The 17,581-nt window shown below is 42.2% G+C and overlaps 1 protein-coding gene across 1 annotated transcript; it reads right to left on the bottom strand.

The window, feature by feature from the left end:
- Positions 1-284: 284 nt before the first annotated feature.
- LOC311023742 (calcium/calmodulin-dependent protein kinase type 1D-like) lies at positions 285-16,611 on the bottom strand. The gene is made up of 12 exons (XM_084025747.1): positions 16,502-16,611; positions 11,406-11,531; positions 10,390-10,464; positions 9,908-10,046; positions 9,421-9,544; positions 8,016-8,091; positions 7,648-7,760; positions 5,438-5,516; positions 5,031-5,118; positions 2,123-2,472; positions 1,402-1,486; positions 285-1,312 (listed from the first exon to the last, which is right to left on the bottom strand). Exons 1-11 carry the CDS (start codon positions 16,585-16,587, stop codon positions 1,435-1,437), a joined length of 1,308 nt encoding a protein of 435 aa, XP_083881873.1. The 5' UTR covers positions 16,588-16,611; the 3' UTR covers positions 285-1,312; positions 1,402-1,434.
- Positions 16,612-17,581: the final 970 nt, after the last annotated feature.

Raw genomic sequence — 17,581 nt, 5'->3', positions numbered from 1 at the left:
GGGAATGGTTTCCCTTCTCCTTCCTGACTGATTCTTCTGTAGTTTTGTGTTCTGCTAGTGTTCTTGTCACTGCTTGTAGCATGAGGCGGTACCTGCACAGGTACCGCATCAGGCATCAGGTTCACAGGTAGTCCAGCAGGCCACTAGACCAAACAGACTCTATGAGGCCTGTTATGCTCTAGTAGGACCTTGTCTTACCAGAACTGGCCAGTCCACCATTGGAGCCCTGTTCTCTTCACAGATGAGAGCAGGTTCACACTGAACACAAGTGTGAAAGAGTCTGGAGACTCCCTGGTGAACCTTATGCTGCCTGTAACATCTCCCAGCAGGACCAGTTTGGTGGTGGGTCAGTGATGGTCTGGGGAGGTAAATCCTTGTTGGGTCACACAGACCTCCATGTCATGGCTGCTGTTAGGTACCGTAAACTGGTGTAGTGTGAGAGGGTTCACCAGGAGTTCATACAGGCACTCGGGGGCCAAACACATGACTGAGTCACATGACGAGCTGCTGTAACGAAATCCACATCGTTGGATCAACCTGTGATATCAATTTATTTTGATTTCAGGTGTGATTATGAATCCAGCCCTCAGTGGGTTGATGATTTTGGTTTCCATCGACCGTTGTTACGTTTGTTCTCAACAAAGTATACAAAGAACATCAGTAAAGATTTTCAACTTAAATTAATTTGTTCATCAATATCTGATGTGTGATTTAAGTGTTCCCTTCACTTTTTTGAGCAGTGTAAATAGAACAATCCATCACATTTTGTGTAAAGTGGATTTAAAGTCCATCAATGTAACACAGAATAAATGGAAACAGTAACAATGCTTGTCCAAAAATCGGTCCAAACACTACAGTTAAAAGTCCATCTGAGATTTGGTTACAGGTCCAACTGTGAGTTTACATTCAGTATCTTAAAAAAGACATACAGAGCATACACATGACACAACTCTGAAGTTTCAGAGTCTTAAAAAGCAGGTTTTATAAAGCTAATAGCTTGAGCCATTGATATTCAAGTACAGCCATGTCAGTCAAAAGAACTAAAAAATTCATGTTGCATGTGTCACCTAAATGTATTCAAAACAACATTTGGTATTTCATAAGATGTTGACAGTGAGATATAATAGATAAAAGAGGATACATGTGTGAATTCTAAATGATGAATTCTTATTTGTGTCTGTTTGAGTGTAGTGTTAACTACATGTAGACAGCCATTCCTTGTAAAGTGTTTTTATAGTGCAGATACTATGGAACCACAGCAGACATGAGGACCACCTTCATGTCAGGGTGGATGCCACAGAGTGCCGTCCAACTAAAAAGAGAGAGGTTTGTACATTTGTTATGAATTATAGGCTGGTTTAAGTCAGCAATGTGTACAGTGAGTGAGAGAGATGACTTTACCTGCATGAGAGTCATCTCAGGTGAGCCAGCCAATCACATGACAGAACACACTCCAGACTGAAGCGGCTGAGACACAGCTTCCAGGCTGCAACACATCACACACAAGCACCATTACGACATATTTCTGGCTCAAATATACTGCCAATACACATTTTCCTCAAAATATTCAACCTCTATGAAAGTATTATTAAATGCAGTGGATAATGTAACTATATTATATATATATTATATAATACAAATCATCTGAAAGTAATAAATACTTTTAGAATATTTCTTGAAAAACCTTCAGAACCAATAGCCATTAAATCTAGCTTGTGTTGATGTGTTATCCATCACCAAAAGGTAATGTTAAGTATTTCTTACCATACAGTAACAGTACTGTTCAAACACATCAGCTACAGTAATAACCACTTGTGGGGTACCTCAGAGCTCCATTCTTGGAGCCTCTCATTTGCATTAATGATCTTCCAAATGTGACAAGTAATCATTATCTTGGGTTGTGTTAAGTTAATTTCCCTGCTTTATTTTGAAGTCTCTTGCCTCTTGTCCTGTGTGTGTATGACTTATGACTGGAGATTATTAAAATATAGTGAAGAGATCTCTTGGGCAATTTACTCCTGGCAATTTATAGCTTTATCTATCCATATTTAAATGACTCAAATATTGTACCATTGTGTTTCTTATATTTCTGTTAAAGCTGACATGCCAGATTTGCTCTCACCTCTTCGATGGCCTGAAAGGAGTGTTTGTCTCTGAGAGGAAGTTATTAGCCTCTTTAGATCCATCAGCAGTGATGGTGTTGCCAGGCTCACTGTTGCAGGTTCTCAGTGGTGGACAGAGACCTCGGCCTGACTCAGCGTTACTGCAGCAGAGATGATTGGCCGCGTGAACCGAGTTCCCGTTTGGATAGAGGGCATCGGCGTGATCAGGACAGGGTCCCAGCGCTTCCTGGTCATTGTGGGAGGGCTCTACTACGATGGTGGGCATGAAGAGGTGTGAGGGACAGGGCTCAGTGTGTGACATCTGCAGCTTCTTCATGTGGTTGACCACTGAGGCTGCGTTGAAGGCTTGCTGTTGGAGGTACCCACAGAAACAGAGAGGGTTATAATGCTGTGGCCTACATACAACACAACATGCTGGCGTGAACATGGCTGCTTTTATATAATCAGATACTGTGGAGTGAGTCATTGAAATCGCTCCGGGTTGATAACACTGCCATAATTACAGGTGAATAGGGTAAAAGACTTGTATAATGTATATCACCATGACACTTCCCCAGGTCATTCCTGACAGGATTACAACTTTTCTTTAAATGTATGTAGTAGAGCAGGTTAGTGAGACAATCGTTCACTTTGGTATAAAAGCATGAAATTTGGGAAAAGATGCTTGTCCCAAATTCAAGATGGCTGCCATTTTTAAAGATGGCCACCGGTCCTGTAGAATATTAATTATTTCAATTGTCCCAATGGTGATGCAAGCATAAAATTAGGCAGAAATACTCTTCAAGGATGTCTCTTTTGGAAAAAGGTATGTGCCACTCAAAAATTCAGGATGGCAACCATTTTCTAGATGGTCACCCATCCATCCATCATCCATCCATCCATTGTCTACCCCTTCAGGGTTGTGGGGGGGCTGACCGTGTAAGGTTCACTGCATCATTGATTTCTTCCACAACTGTTACTTTCTCTAGCCACTCATACTCAAGGGCAAGTTGTGGCCTGAAAACATTGGTGTCTGGGCTTGGCATTGGGATATTTGGTGGTAAAGGATTCTTTGAAAAATGCAGGGTGGATGTTGGTGAAAAAGTCTGGAAATTCTGTCACAGACTTGACTTTTTCTGGCCCAAACCTAAGCTGCCGATGCTCCTCACCACTGCTTTCTTTTGTCGGATGCTGAACTACATTAACGGGGGGCATTAGCTCAGGAGGTAGAGCGGGTTGGCTGGTGACCGCAAGATTGCTGGTTCGATCCCCGGCTCCTCCAAGCTGTGTGTCTGGTGTCCCTGAGCAAGACACCTCACCCTAATTGCTCCTGACGAGCTGGCTGTCACCCTGCATGGTTGACTCTGCCGTCTGGATAGGTGTGTGAATGTGTGCGTGAATGTCAGTCAACAATGTAAAGCGCTTTGGATAAATGAGGACCATTTTAACTACAGAGACACTGGTGCCATGGAATGATGTTGTAGCAGTTGTTGCAGAAGGATTGTGGTCAATGTTGTCCATGACAGCAGTGGTGAACAGCCCTTTCCGTAGCACCGGTGGACAGACCACACCCTCCTCAACATACTTGCTTACTGTGGCATCTCCCAGTTGAGCTGATATCTCTAGCACCCGATCATATGAGATACTCATGCAGCATTTCAAACAGACTTCTCTTCCTGGTTTTGGCGAACACAGACATACCAATGTATACTGGGAATGGAGTTTCTCTGTCTTTTGAATACCTGTGGGCAGCTGCTCCCTCTTTGTACCAGGAGAAGCAGTTGTACTGCAACAGTTGCGACTTTCATTTAACATTTTGGGGGTTTGTTGTATGATTAAGGCCGAGGGGTTATCCTTTTACCACCTGAATCATAGACATAGTACACATTTATGTATGGGATACAACTAGGTTCGGGTAACCTACACCTAGCCCGATCATTCATTCAGTGCTATTTAAGTCCTGTGTGATCAGTACACTTTCCAGGTAAGCATACATGAACAAGTCTTGCCCCTCTTACCCTTGGCTCGGCTCTCCCGCACTGGCACAACCTTTCAATTCAGATGCGGCTATCTAACTACATAAATGACTAGCTAATTGATGAGGGGCTGTTAGACAGCATTTGGGAAACTAAACAGTCTAAGTAAAACTAGATCAGCGGACACTGAACCCCATGCTGAGTTCCACAGCAGTGAAGTCCCCAGTGTGCCCTGGTTGTGTAATGATGTTCCCTCTATTAAACAAAACCTTCCTTAACACATTACATTGAGCTCTGACAGAAAAGGTGGCCATCTTGAAAATGGACGGCATCTTGAATTTTTGAGTGGCACACACCTTTTTCCATGAGAATGTTCCTTTAAGAAAATTTGTACCAGTCTGGATGATAGCAGCACCATTTGATAAATTGATGTAAGGATTAAAGAGAAATGGCGGCCATCTTGAAATATGGTTGTCAACAAAATGTTATGCCTACATCACAGTTTGAACGATCGACATAATGAGCATTTGACAGAAGTAGCGGCCATATTGAAAAAAATGGCCGCCATTTTGAATTTTTAGTCGACTTTTTCCCAAAAAGTGACCCTTAGAGAGTATCTGTGCCAAATGTCATGCTTTTATACCAAAGTGAACGATTCTCTTGAAATTTGCAATTAATCCGCTGCACTAATGTTAAAATATGCAAATGAGGCATTATCTCATCAAATATAGGTTCATTTCCAGAACAGAAATGTAAACATTGTATTAAGGCAGGTTCAAATATTTTTCAAGTACATTTATGACAGTTACAATGCTGGATGAATGCTGAATGGATTCTCTCACTGACATACGCACACTGTATTTGTTTGTCTTGCTGAGTTCACTCAGCTTATGTTGGTTGACCAAAACAAACATAGGCAATAGAAGTGGTTGATCCAACAGCAGTCACTTACCTTCCATTTGGATTTGGCAAAGTTTCTCTCCATCTGTTCACAGACAGACTGATAAATGTCCATGTCTTTAGCTGTGTTTCCATCAATCCTGCAATCAAGGCACCGACATTAGCTCATTTGTGCGTGTGTGTGTGTGTTTGTGTGTGTATGTGTGTGTGTGTGTGTGTGTTGATGTGTGTGTGTGTGTGTGTGTGTGTGTGTGTGTGTTGATGTGTATGTGTGTGTGTGTGTATGTGTGTGTGTGTGTGTGTGTGTGTGTGTGTGTGTGTGTGTGTGTGTGTGTGTGTTGATGTGTGTACGTGTATGTGTGTGTGTGTGTGTATGTGTGTGTGTGTGTGTGTGTGTGTGTGTGTGTGTGTGTGTGTGTGTGTGTGTGTGTGTATGTGTGTGTGTGTGGGAGAACTCACCATGGGTGTCTGAGTGCCTGATCAGTGAGGAAGCGTTTTGTGGGGTTTTTCTCCATCATATTCCTGATGAAGTCTTTGGCTGTTGACACATGATCACTGTTAGTTTCCTGTTCACACATACAAACACACATGCAATCATACACATATCCAGTCACCTCCCATCTATCCATTCCATGGAAACTTTATGCAATATGACTCTCCTATCACTTCATCCTAAAGATAATGACAGCAGAAGATAAAGGGTGCATCCTGACTCCATCTTAGTACATGCATGGAGAGACACGCAAGCAAACCATGCTTTGAGATAGGCAACGAGATAATCTGTTTGGAGAGAGAATACTCCTCCTTTCATTTGAAGTGTCACATCAATCGTCACGTATCCTTAAATCCATATCATTTAAATTCACATTCACATTTACATTTCGGGCATTTAGCAGACGCTTTTTGTGTAAATTTGTGGAAAGAAAGAAACTACAGCATATCATTGCCGATAAAGTAAGAGCTAAAAAAATAGAAACAAGTGTTCCTCATCTGAGTAAAGTAGTAGCTGTTCAGCAAGGATACCTTAAAGTGGCAGTCCGTAACATTTTCATCTATTAAATTGTCTTTTAAGTTCCTCTCTATCACAGAGTGAGTTAAAACAATGGCGGTTGATCATGTGACCACTAATGAAAGTACTTGTACTTGCTGCTTTGTCCAGAAATAGGATCTCCGTGTCTGTGGCCACATTCCCACTAAACTCTAAATGAGTTTGATCTTTTTACATCAGTCAGCAGCGGTTGGTCTGCAGGTGGAGCTACTCACGGAAGTATGCTGCATTTACTTGGAATGGGAAATTGGTAACTTCCAACTGCTGAGTCAGGCTCCCTCTAGTCTAAAGTGTTTGACCGGGTACATTTCATTACTGCTGACTTACAATGGAGGATCAACAGGCAGAGAAAGAAGACCATTCAACTTCCAGTCCAAGAAAAAGAAACAACAAACTAATGGAAGTAAAGAAGGAAAGTCATCAAGAAGCAAAGTGACCGCCAACGAGGGAAAACCACGGACCTCCTTTCAGTGTGGAGCATTTGAAGGCATCACCCAGCTGAGAGACAGTCACACTGTTGGGTGAGGGAGAGGAGTCCCAGAGGCTCGCCTGCAGTTCCATCTACCGCCACAGAGGCTGCTAGAAGCAACAATCTCAAGTCTTACGGACTGCCGCTTTAAGTACAAAAGTGATATGATCATGATCCATAAATAGAACTGGGACACTAGCTAGTGTCTCATCCGTGACCTTAATGTGATGACGTGTCCTTCTGTAGTCAATTGGTCTTCAGTTTAATGTTTGTACAAAAGTCACATCACCGACCACAAATGCTTCACACCGAACATGGCTATTACTTTTACATCTCAACTCCATTGGTATGATCACTGCTCAAACAAGTAATTCTTTTTTTTCTTTTTGGAAGAGACATGTCTCTTGATGCCAGATTATTTAATTCCTCATGCGAGCAAGAGCTGTCCTCGTCCAATCAGCATATACAGTATTTCTATCTGCTCTAATCCAAACAGGTCAACCCACTAGCAGTGTGTGGTGTAATTATGATGTAAGCAGGTATACTGCTCTATATTAAGTTAAGCTCTAAACACATCCTGACCTATACTTAGTTACCGCCTAGCAATGGCACTATGTCTGCCAAATATCACAAAAACACACAAGCAGTGACACGTTGCCATACTGTTGATGTTTCCAACAGCACACACCTGAGGTGCAACAACAATTTTGGCCGATGTTGCAGATGCAACACAGCACACAAGAGACTCGTCTCACACTCTGATTGGCTGCAGCTCCGACAGGTCAGGATATTGTGTGCTACATGCTTTTTCACACAGTTCACCCATGGCTCTGACACACGCTATTCCTGATCTGGTGCGAGCAGATAATCGGGGCTTAAAGGATATATATATATATATATATATATATATATACAGACTTTCTGGATGGTCAAATGGATGAATTATTATTATTTGGATCTCACCTTTTACTACTGTACATTTTTTTTAAGTAAGGACCCATGAGAAAACTAGAATGGGCTGGACTTCGTGTCACTATTGTTATTGGGTTTTAATATTATAGTCACAGTCTTTTAAATCAGCATCAAAGCAATTCATAACAATGAATACAATTCCAGACCAGATGTTTGTGAAGATTGAGCATGTTTTCATACCTGATTCAGAGATGTTGTCCCAGAAAGGTGAATGAAAGGCGTACTCAGCTCTCATAATCTTTGAAAACAGACGAGTCTCGTTATCTTCAAAGAATGGAGGGTAGCCGCATAGCCTGCAACACACACACACACACACACACACACGCACACACACAACCAGCTAACTCAGCAATCCCTTTATCAAACTGATGGAAGAATTATGATTACACAACAAAAAGAAGGTGCTTTTTTTAATGCATAACCTCCGACCTGAAACGTTTAAATGTAAGCTGTGGGGGAATTAACAGATCCCCGGTTCTCCAGTTTGTAATGACTATTCCTCTCATGTAATGTGCTGTGTTACTGTTTGAGAACAAAAATGTACTCACAGGATGTAAGTGATAACTCCAATGGACCAGCAGTCCACTGCTTTGCTGTAAGGTTTCTGAGCCAAAACCTCAGGGGCTGCAGAATGACACAAGAGTGAAAAGGTGACCATGGATTGCCTATAATATCAATGTTTATATTAGTGTAAATAGTCCCTCCTGAGAGTTTCACCAAGCTGGATTCACTGGATCTAGCAAGATCCACGCGGGCTGGTTTACTACAGCTGGATGAACCCAAAATAAACTTTTTATCTGTGATTTAATATCAATAACCAGATAAAAAGGATGCTGAAATAACTCCACAATGATGGTGATCAGTAAAAAGTCTAAAGTCATGCTTTGTTAGGTCTGTCTGGAAGACAACAAGCCAACAACATTTAAAATGCTTGTTTTCTGAATGGAGTCTGGTTGATGGGTGCTAGGCTATGCTAACATTGTAGCTGCTCCATCAACACTCCAAATAAGGTCATCTAGACATAAATACAGCAGAGACCTTGTGTTTGGACGACAGACAGTCTCTGGTTTCTCCACATAGTCTGGTCTGGTCTCTGGACTAATGTGAGCTACTATCTAGACCTCTGGGGGACCACAGACAGTCTCTGGTTCCTCCACATAGTCTGGTCTGGTCTCTGGACTAATGTGAACTACTATCTAGACCTCTGGGGGACCACAGACAGTCTCTGGTTTCTCCACATGGTCTGGTCTGGTCTCTGGACTAATGTGAGCTACTATCTAGACCTCTGGGGGACCACAGACAGTCTCTGGTTCCTCCACATAGTCTGGTCTGGTCTCTGGACTAATGTGAACTACTATCTAGACCTCTGGGGGACCACAGACAGTCTCTGGTTCCTCCACATAGTCTGGTCTGGTCTCTGGACTAATGTGAACTACTATCTAGACCTCTGGGGGACCACAGACAGTCTCTGGTTTCTCCACATGGTCTGGTCTGGTCTCTGGACTAATGTGAGCTACTATCTAGACCTCTGGGGGACCACAGACACAGGAGACAGGATTTTGTCGTCTCCTTTAAGTTTCCTCCATTTGTAATTCAACATCAGGCAGGAGGAGGATCTCAACGCTGGCTGGCTTTTGCATCACAGCATCACACAAGTTGAAATATTTCCACTGACTTACTTTGAAAGGTTTTGATGAAAGCTTCATTGACCCACCTTTATTGTGGTGAAGTGGTGAGTCAACCAGGGACCTGTGTTGTTTGGGGACAACAGCTCTTGGCTGGGTCTCCAAAAGCCCATTATACATATAAAATACACCACTTTAATTACAGTGGATTGTAATTTCCTCTTGAACTACATTGAAAATAAAAAATATCCTTTTTTGTTGTGTTATTTAAAAGGACACAAGTATATGTGAGGAAGTGTTTGTGTCTGCTCCCGCCCCGATAACTCACCAACATATCCTGGTGTACCGCAGGCCGTGGACATCACGCCGTGCTCCATGGTCTTAGACAGACCGAAGTCACTGACCATGATCTTAGCATACTCATCGGTGTTGTAGTACAGCAGGTTCTCAGGCTGCACGGAGAGACAGGGATGTACATTAATTTTATAATAGGATTGTCATTATTTAAACCTAAAGTGTAATGTAATTAAAGCAAATAAACATTTATACAATGAGCTACATATTTAATTACAGATTACATTATTGTCATTTTACATAAATGTGTATGCAATTAATGCAATTTCTTTTTTTACAGTGAATGCTTCAGAAACTTCATTTGTTGTAATGGGTTTAGGTCATTCCTTTCTTCTGGTTGGTAATCATTCATTCATGTGCGTGTGTGTGTGTGTGTGTGTGTGTGTGTGTGTGTGTGTGTGTGTGTGTGTGTGTGTGTGTGTGTGTGTGTGTGTGTGTGTGTGTATGTGTGTGTGTGTTACCTTAAGGTCCCTGTGTACGATGCTGTTTTCATGCAGGTAGCTGACCGCCTGCAGCACCTGTTTGATCACGGTGCTGGCGTCCTTCTCTGTGTAAACCCCCTTGTCTAAAATACGATCGAACAGCTCACCACCTGACACGCTGCAAACACACACACACGCACACACACACACACACACACACACACACCACAGAAGAAATCATCATTGTTTCGGGATTTTGTTGTTCAATCACTCGGTCAAAGGGCTCTGTTGGACAAGATCCTTTCCCACAGTTCCCAAGTATGTCATACGTTTTTTCAAAATGAAAACTTTCTAACTTCACAGTGAGAAATGACCTCTTCAGGCATTCATATATCAAAGAAACCCACCATATGTTGTTGTTGTTATTGTCAGATTTCGTCACACTCAATATGCGTCAATATTTTTCTTCTAGCAAGGTAATACTTTGAGAAGAATGTGATAATAACAATGAGTCCACTTACAGTTGCATGACAAGGTAATAGTGCGTTCGACTCTCATAGAAATCTTCCAGTCCCACCACGTTCTCATGCCGTATCCTGGGAATAGGAAGAAAGGCACATCACTCTCGGGGGAAAAATGTCAACATGTTGCACGATGACATTGTTGCTGGCCGTGATCCTCAGCTTCATTCTGCACATGTGGATGTGTGTGTACATGTATGTTGTATATGTGTTGTTACAGGTAAGAAGTTGATACACGTTTAAAGAGTAATGCCTTGTTCAGAGTATGTGATGAGTGATTCTAGGCCGATGTGTCGGCTCAGATCACAACCATAACGAGTGTGTCATACAACAAGCAACACCTCGTCTGGGATGCCTCAACGTCCACACCAGGCAGCAACCTCCACTTCCGAAAAGTGATGCCACAGCTGAAGTGCCTGAAACTTGTATTCTCTCTTCTGTCCATCAGGGGGCGACTCCTCTTGCCCATTTGCAAAAATCCAAGAAAGCGAAGGCCAAAATCCAGAATGGCCAAAATGACAAACTTTAGGCTTCAAAACTAGTCCACAAAACAATTGGAGAAAGAGTAGGGGTACTTCAGCAACCCGGTGAGTAGGGATGACATCACACATATGGGGAAAGAAGAGCAGCCGTGATTGGGGTCCAAGTCACCACAAGACCTCACCTGATCTGACATAGTGACCATAACGTCGTCTTAAGTTTTTTCTTAAATTTGTTCTAAGAGAGGTCCTGAGAAATACCTACGCCAGATTCAAGACGTCTTCTTAAACCGCTGAAAAGTTCTCATCTCTGTTCTTATCTTGATGATTCCTACATCTTCGTAAATTCTATCTAAATATATATCTAAAGGCTGTAAATTTTTTGCAAGAATAAAACCAACTTTCAGCGGTTGTATTAATGGAGACCTGTGTGTGTGTGTGTGTGTGTGTGTGTGTGTGTGTGTGTGTGTGTGTGTGTGTGTGTGTGTGTGTGTGTGTGTGTGGGTGTGTGTGTGTGTGTGTGTGTATGTATTTTACCTCCTCAGTACATTTATCTCATTTTCGAGGTTGGAATGAGCGAGGTGTTTCTTCTTCAGACATTTCAGGGCGTACAGGTTTCCTGTGGTCTTCTCTCTCACCATGAATACTTCTGAAAAAGAGCCCCTGTACACAAACAGTAGGATTACACATTAAAGAGGGAGGGGTCATGGAGGGAAACTCGTCCATAGAAATGCTCAAACATATCAAACTACAGAGGACAAAAACTAACTGTTGTTTGTGTTCTGGTTCACTAGATCTTTTCACAGCAGTCGTTTTGACATATCATTGCACGTTTAACCATTAATAATATTAAGTTCCCTTGTATTGTGAATCCTGGCCCACACTAAACACGAGATAGAATGGGACATTAATCATGTATTAATAACACCTGTGTTTAACCTTCTATGACGTGTCAGACGGCTGCTGTGTAAAGGGCCTATATTCCTTTACTTTAAGACATTCAATTTAATTAAATTTTATTTCTGGTGTCATATCACAACAAAAGTCATCTCAGGACACTTTGAGTAGGACTAGAATATGCTCAGGATTTCAATACATGTTCAAAGTCCCAACATCACCAGGAGCAAGCGTTACAGCGCCACCTGCATTTGGTGTTGGTAGTATTATTAGTAGTATTAACATGTAACATGTTTCCAGGATGATGGACAGTTATCTACAAATACTTAAACAATAATACAGTCACCCTAGATGAGCGTAATATTCAACTTTTGTCCCTCGTAACAACCCCATGGATCCCATGTTGGAGCCATAATGTTTCTTTGTTGTTTTATTTTAAGTTTGGAAACAATGAGGTAAAGGTCATTCTGACGTTGGACACAGGGTGGCGCATTGATGTAGAAGTGCATCTTGGTAATTGAACCACAGTTTAAAACCTTCAGGAAGTTCTCATTTGCATGTGCTACGCCCGCTAACAGGATCCGGTGTTGGTTCCCCCATCAAGGCTCCACCTCGGCACACTGAGACAGAGCTTCTCATTTGTCGCCCAATAAGGAAGTGCACATACACAATTTAGAGTCATCAATTAACCTGCATGTGTTCGGACTGTGCGACGGAGCTGGAGAGCCTCACCGAATAAAAATGATGACACGGAGAGGACATGAGAACGGGATTTTTTTCTCTCAAGAAAACACAAGTGTATAATATCTTTAAACGTAAAAAAAAATGCCTACAACCCAAAATCTCTGCTCCATGCTGTCCCTGTGGTCCTGCATCTCTTGCTGTGGGCTCAGCAGGGTGTAATCCCCTGAGTCAAGCATCTGTCCTGGTTGTCTGTTCTGATGCTGCAGCTCTGACATTAAATGCCTCAAACCCAACAAGGGAGACTTAAATACACACATCATGAATGCACTTTTGCTATTTAAACTGAATTAGGGTGGGCCTCATACAGCCTCCTGATACTTCACCATTCTTTGCAAGTTACATTTGAGGCGGTCATTTTTTTTTTTTTTTTGGAACGTTTACACATCCACAATTCTAATATTGAAGCAAATAATAATAAAAATGAATTCTAAATTCATGCACAATTAAATAATCTGATCAATTTCCATAACCTATAGTTGAGTGTCTTGAAACATTTTGAAAGAAAAAAACAAGCATCTTATTTAGTTCTTAAATTAAAAAGGGCATGCACCTTTGCAAAGTGGATGATGGACATCATCACTACCTGATTTACAAGGTAACACATGAGAAGACACGTTTGTGTCTCAGGTTGGCACAAACACACACACCTGCGACTGCTTAAACCACCTTCCTTTACCTCCGGCACACTCATCCTCCAACATAGTCAGCCAGACTCTTAATCCTATAATTAAGTGGTGCTAGGATGTACCAGCACTGCTGCTCTGACGTCAGCGCCCACAGCCTAACTCATTGACAGCCAGTGGAGGACGGAGGACTTTAAGCAGCTTTGATATTGCAGGAAAGCTCTCAGGAAGCAACACCTACAATTAACTTAACAATCCTCCTTTGTTACAGGTCACTGTGCTGCCCGGGGAGAGCAAGTCAACCGGCTCTCGCTATGTCTGCTCATGATGGATAAAAAAAACCAAGAACTCTTTCTGTGCAGGACAAAAACTACTTGCTTTTGACCACTAACCACATTTATTTCAAGGACATTACCAGGGCTTTTGGAAGTTTGAGGTCACTTGCTATTTTCCATTATCGGTATAACCCGATACATTCCTCCAATATGATATATCTTTCATTATCATGGTAGTGGAGTGAGAAATAGATCCGGATAAAAAAATAAATACAGGATACAAAAATACAACGTATTATCCTTATTATCCAGGGAGACCCTATGATTAATGATCATCATTTTTAAGACTATTTGATTATTTTTCACCACAAAGGATTTTCACTGAAAATAAGATGTGACTCTTATCTGTGAAACAATAAAAAACATGTTTCTTAACCAAATGTAAAGTGATTCCAGCATGTTGTAGAGCCATTTTAAGAGTTCTAAGCATATGTTGATGATAATCTGGATGAAACCATGAACTGCAGTTATTTATAGGATAATCATGAAACCTTCACATCGTCCCATAACTACTTGCTATAAATCACATATGAGAGTGTTGAATATGAATTTGCAATGAATGCTTGTTCAGTCTTGTTAACGTATTCCTACTCTTTGATTCAATATTTGGTGATTTCAATCACAATGTTATGCTGGAATTAATGCATTTAAAGTTGAGTTGTTTTTGTTGAAATTAATTTGCAACATTTGGGGATTTTGTTAAAAGGGTAATGCATCTTGTGGTCTGTTTTTTTTTCAACCTATTTTAGAAATAATATATTCCAATTTCGATTTCAATAAAAATTTGGATGAAAAAAAAGGGGCACTTCAGCGGTTTAGTATTGCTCTTCCATAAAGTGGGTGGACTTCAAATCCATGCAGCGAAATCAAGGATTTCCCATGATGCAACTTGGCAGCGTCTTTTGTTAGACCCTTCCTGCCTGTGCCATATCAGAAAACAGTAAACACTTTCACTGAGTGATGTCTCTCATGGCTGGTAATTTGAATTTTGAAAAATAAGTTTATACTTAGCTAACTAAGGTGTAAGGTAAGCATCATTTGGTCGTAGTCATTATGGGCACATGTATCAAAACAGCTGTTTGGAGCTTTGTGTTCATATAAATATTGACCCTGATCGAAGTTTGTTTACCTACAAAGCTTCAAACTGCGACACTCTACGTTCCCCTCGAGTGGCACGTTTTCTTGTGTCGTTGACGGGCTGACGGCCGGTCATTACTGGCTTGTTACATACATAGTTTCATTTCAAAATAGGAAAGGAGCATGGTTGGCGTTAACTTGGGCGACTGTGGCTCAGGTGGTAGAGCGGGTTGGCCAATGTTCTGAGGGTCAGTGATTCGATCCCCGCCTTTGTCACTGTGTCATGGTAGTTGTGTCCTTGGGCAAGGCAATTCACCCAGCTTGCCTCGTGTGAATGTGTATGACTGCTGTATGTTTGAGGTGGTGGTCGGAGGCGCTGTAGGCGCTGAATGGCAGCCACGCTTCTGTCAGTCTGCCCCAGGGCAGCTGTGGCTACTATCATAGTTTACCACCACCAGTATGACTGTGTGTGAATGAATGGAACCTGGAACCCTGTCAGAGTGCTTTGGGTCTCCTGGAAAAAAGCGCCATACAAATCCAATCTATTATTTATTATTATTATTAACTTGACTCACGACTCACATGACTGAGAAACGAGAATATCGAAATTAACGATTCACGTTAACAACATTTTTCACCAAATTATGAAATTCATAGTGTGACAAAAAAGAGCTATGATTTACAAACTGATGTCAAATAGTAGTTCAGGAGAAACAAGTAGAAAGTTGACTATCCTGCCATCCACGCCATGACACAGCCTGGAGGAACAAGCATATCAGCTGACGGTCTGAACACCCTCATGATTGCAGATGGAGGTCACTGACATCCGACATAGACCATGAAGGCCACTCCCAGGCATATATGATGTATAAAGCCCAAGTTATGCTTCCGCGTTGACACAACGCAAGGGGGCTTAAGACCAAGTTATGCTTCCACGTTGACGCAACGCAAGGGGGCTTACGGACCCATTACGTCCTTGCGGACCCCCTTTACGTCCACCCCAAGGGCCTGACGTGCACCTCCCAAAAATCCTAGACGTGCGTTGAGGCGATGTAGCACCAATGCAGCGGCATTGGCTGTGATTGGTCCGCTAACTACATCCGCTGGAGACCGCTTTTCCGGTTTCCACTCATAAACACCGCCATTGAAACTTTTAATACTTTTATTGTTTGCACCTTGTCGCTTTTGCACAAAGAAATAAAACACTGAAAAATTGTGGCTGTTTAAAGCCGGAAGGTAAACAAATAGGCTATAACGAGGCTAACGACGATATACGTCAAGAGTCTCGGTCGGTCGGTCAGTCTTTACAAAAAACATAGCACCCTCTACCGGTGTGGCATTGAATTGCATTTCGTCATGTAAACCCAACGCAGAACCATCACGGTCTCCAAGCAACTGCATGGCCGTTGCGTGATCACTAGCATAACCAAGGCTTTAAGGACCCATTACGTCCTTGCGGACCCCCCTTATGTCCACCGCAAGGGCCTGACGTGCACCTCCCAAAAATCACCACCAGTTAAACTTTTAATACTTTTATTGTTTGCACCTTGTCGCTTTTGCACAAAGAAATAAAACACCAAGTTCTGAAAAATTGTGGATGTTTAAAGCCGGAAGGTAAACAAATAGGCTATAACAAGGCTAACGACGATAAGTCACAAGAGTCTCGGTCGGTCGGTGAGTCTTTACAAAAAATCATAGCGCCCTCTACCGGTGGGGCATTGAATTGCATTTCAACACGTAAACCCCACGCAGAACCATCACGGTCTCACGACTGCGTCCAAGCAGCTGCATGGCCATTGCGTGATCACTACGCAGAAGCATAACCGAGGCTTAAGTTTGTTTTGCAATTTGCAGTTTTTTCTGTCATTGTCTTAACTGGTTACCAAAAAGAAATCAGTGACCTCCAACACCAGACCTTCTCTTCATGCACAAATGCTGTTAAAAGAACAGTACTTACGATCCCATTTTCCCCTTGAAGTCAAAAACATCCTTGATATTACTGATGCTTTTCTTCCAGCTGCAGATGATATCCTTCCGCCCCATCTTGGCTCTAACGTTGCCGTAGACTCCTGAAGCACAGAGGATATAAATACAGTTTGTATGGGTTAAACTAAATTGATCATTGTTGTGTACCACCACCAAGCAGTCAAGTTGCAGTTTACATCACAGACTGTATATAAGAAGTAGATGTGATTTGTGGACTACGGCTTTGAAGCCTCGAGTTCAGAATTATGTCCGTCGCCATATTGAATTTCCGCAAAGAAGTGACCATATTTAGATTGTGGAGGAGCGACGCGTGGAACTGCATTGGCAGCATGGCAGCAAGGCAGCATGGTAGCACAGTTGCAGCAGCGATGCCACAATAACGACCTGTCAATCACAAGGCAGCCACGCCAGAAAGACACCCTGCTATTTAGGGATCATTAATCACAATTATTGTGGCCGGGCCAGAATAATCATGAAATTATTATTCTGGGCGGGGGGGGGGGGGGGGGGGGGGGGGGGGGGGTCCTGAGTCCTTCCCCGACCATGACCCCCCCTGTTCCTCAACCTTTTAAGATGCCCCCCACCTTCCCCTCTGTTCTGTTTACATAAGTTGCATGTCCATGACTGAGGTCAGTCCTTGCTGGGTAAAGCCTATTTGTGCCTATCACTTACACAGGATTGAAAAGGCAGAGGATTAGAGAGGTAAAAAGCGTTCATCTTCGTTAATCTTCCCAGCCATACCTCCTTCTCATCTCCTGCCGTCGTTTGTGGGACAGATTAGTGGCTGATTCCCTGACAGAACAAAAACTGTCTCAGTTTATGATCCTGCCTTGAAGGAGCAACTCTGGCCTTTCAATATGTAATATTCACAGAAATGCACCACTATTAGGTAGTACATCCAAACGTTATACTCAATCGTGACATTCATCAGTTACTATCTTGGACACATTTCTTTCAGACTAAAACTTGATAGAATCATGTTTAACAAGGTTTGTACGATGACTGATTCCTTCATATCCTAAATGATCAACTTAATGTTTATAAGACGATT

This window comes from Eutrigla gurnardus, assembly GCF_963514095.1.
Source record: "Eutrigla gurnardus genome assembly, chromosome: 2".
Lineage (NCBI taxonomy): Eukaryota > Metazoa > Chordata > Actinopteri > Perciformes > Triglidae > Eutrigla > Eutrigla gurnardus.
Note: the sequence above shows the minus strand (reverse complement) of the source record. Positions and strands in the feature narration are given on the sequence as shown.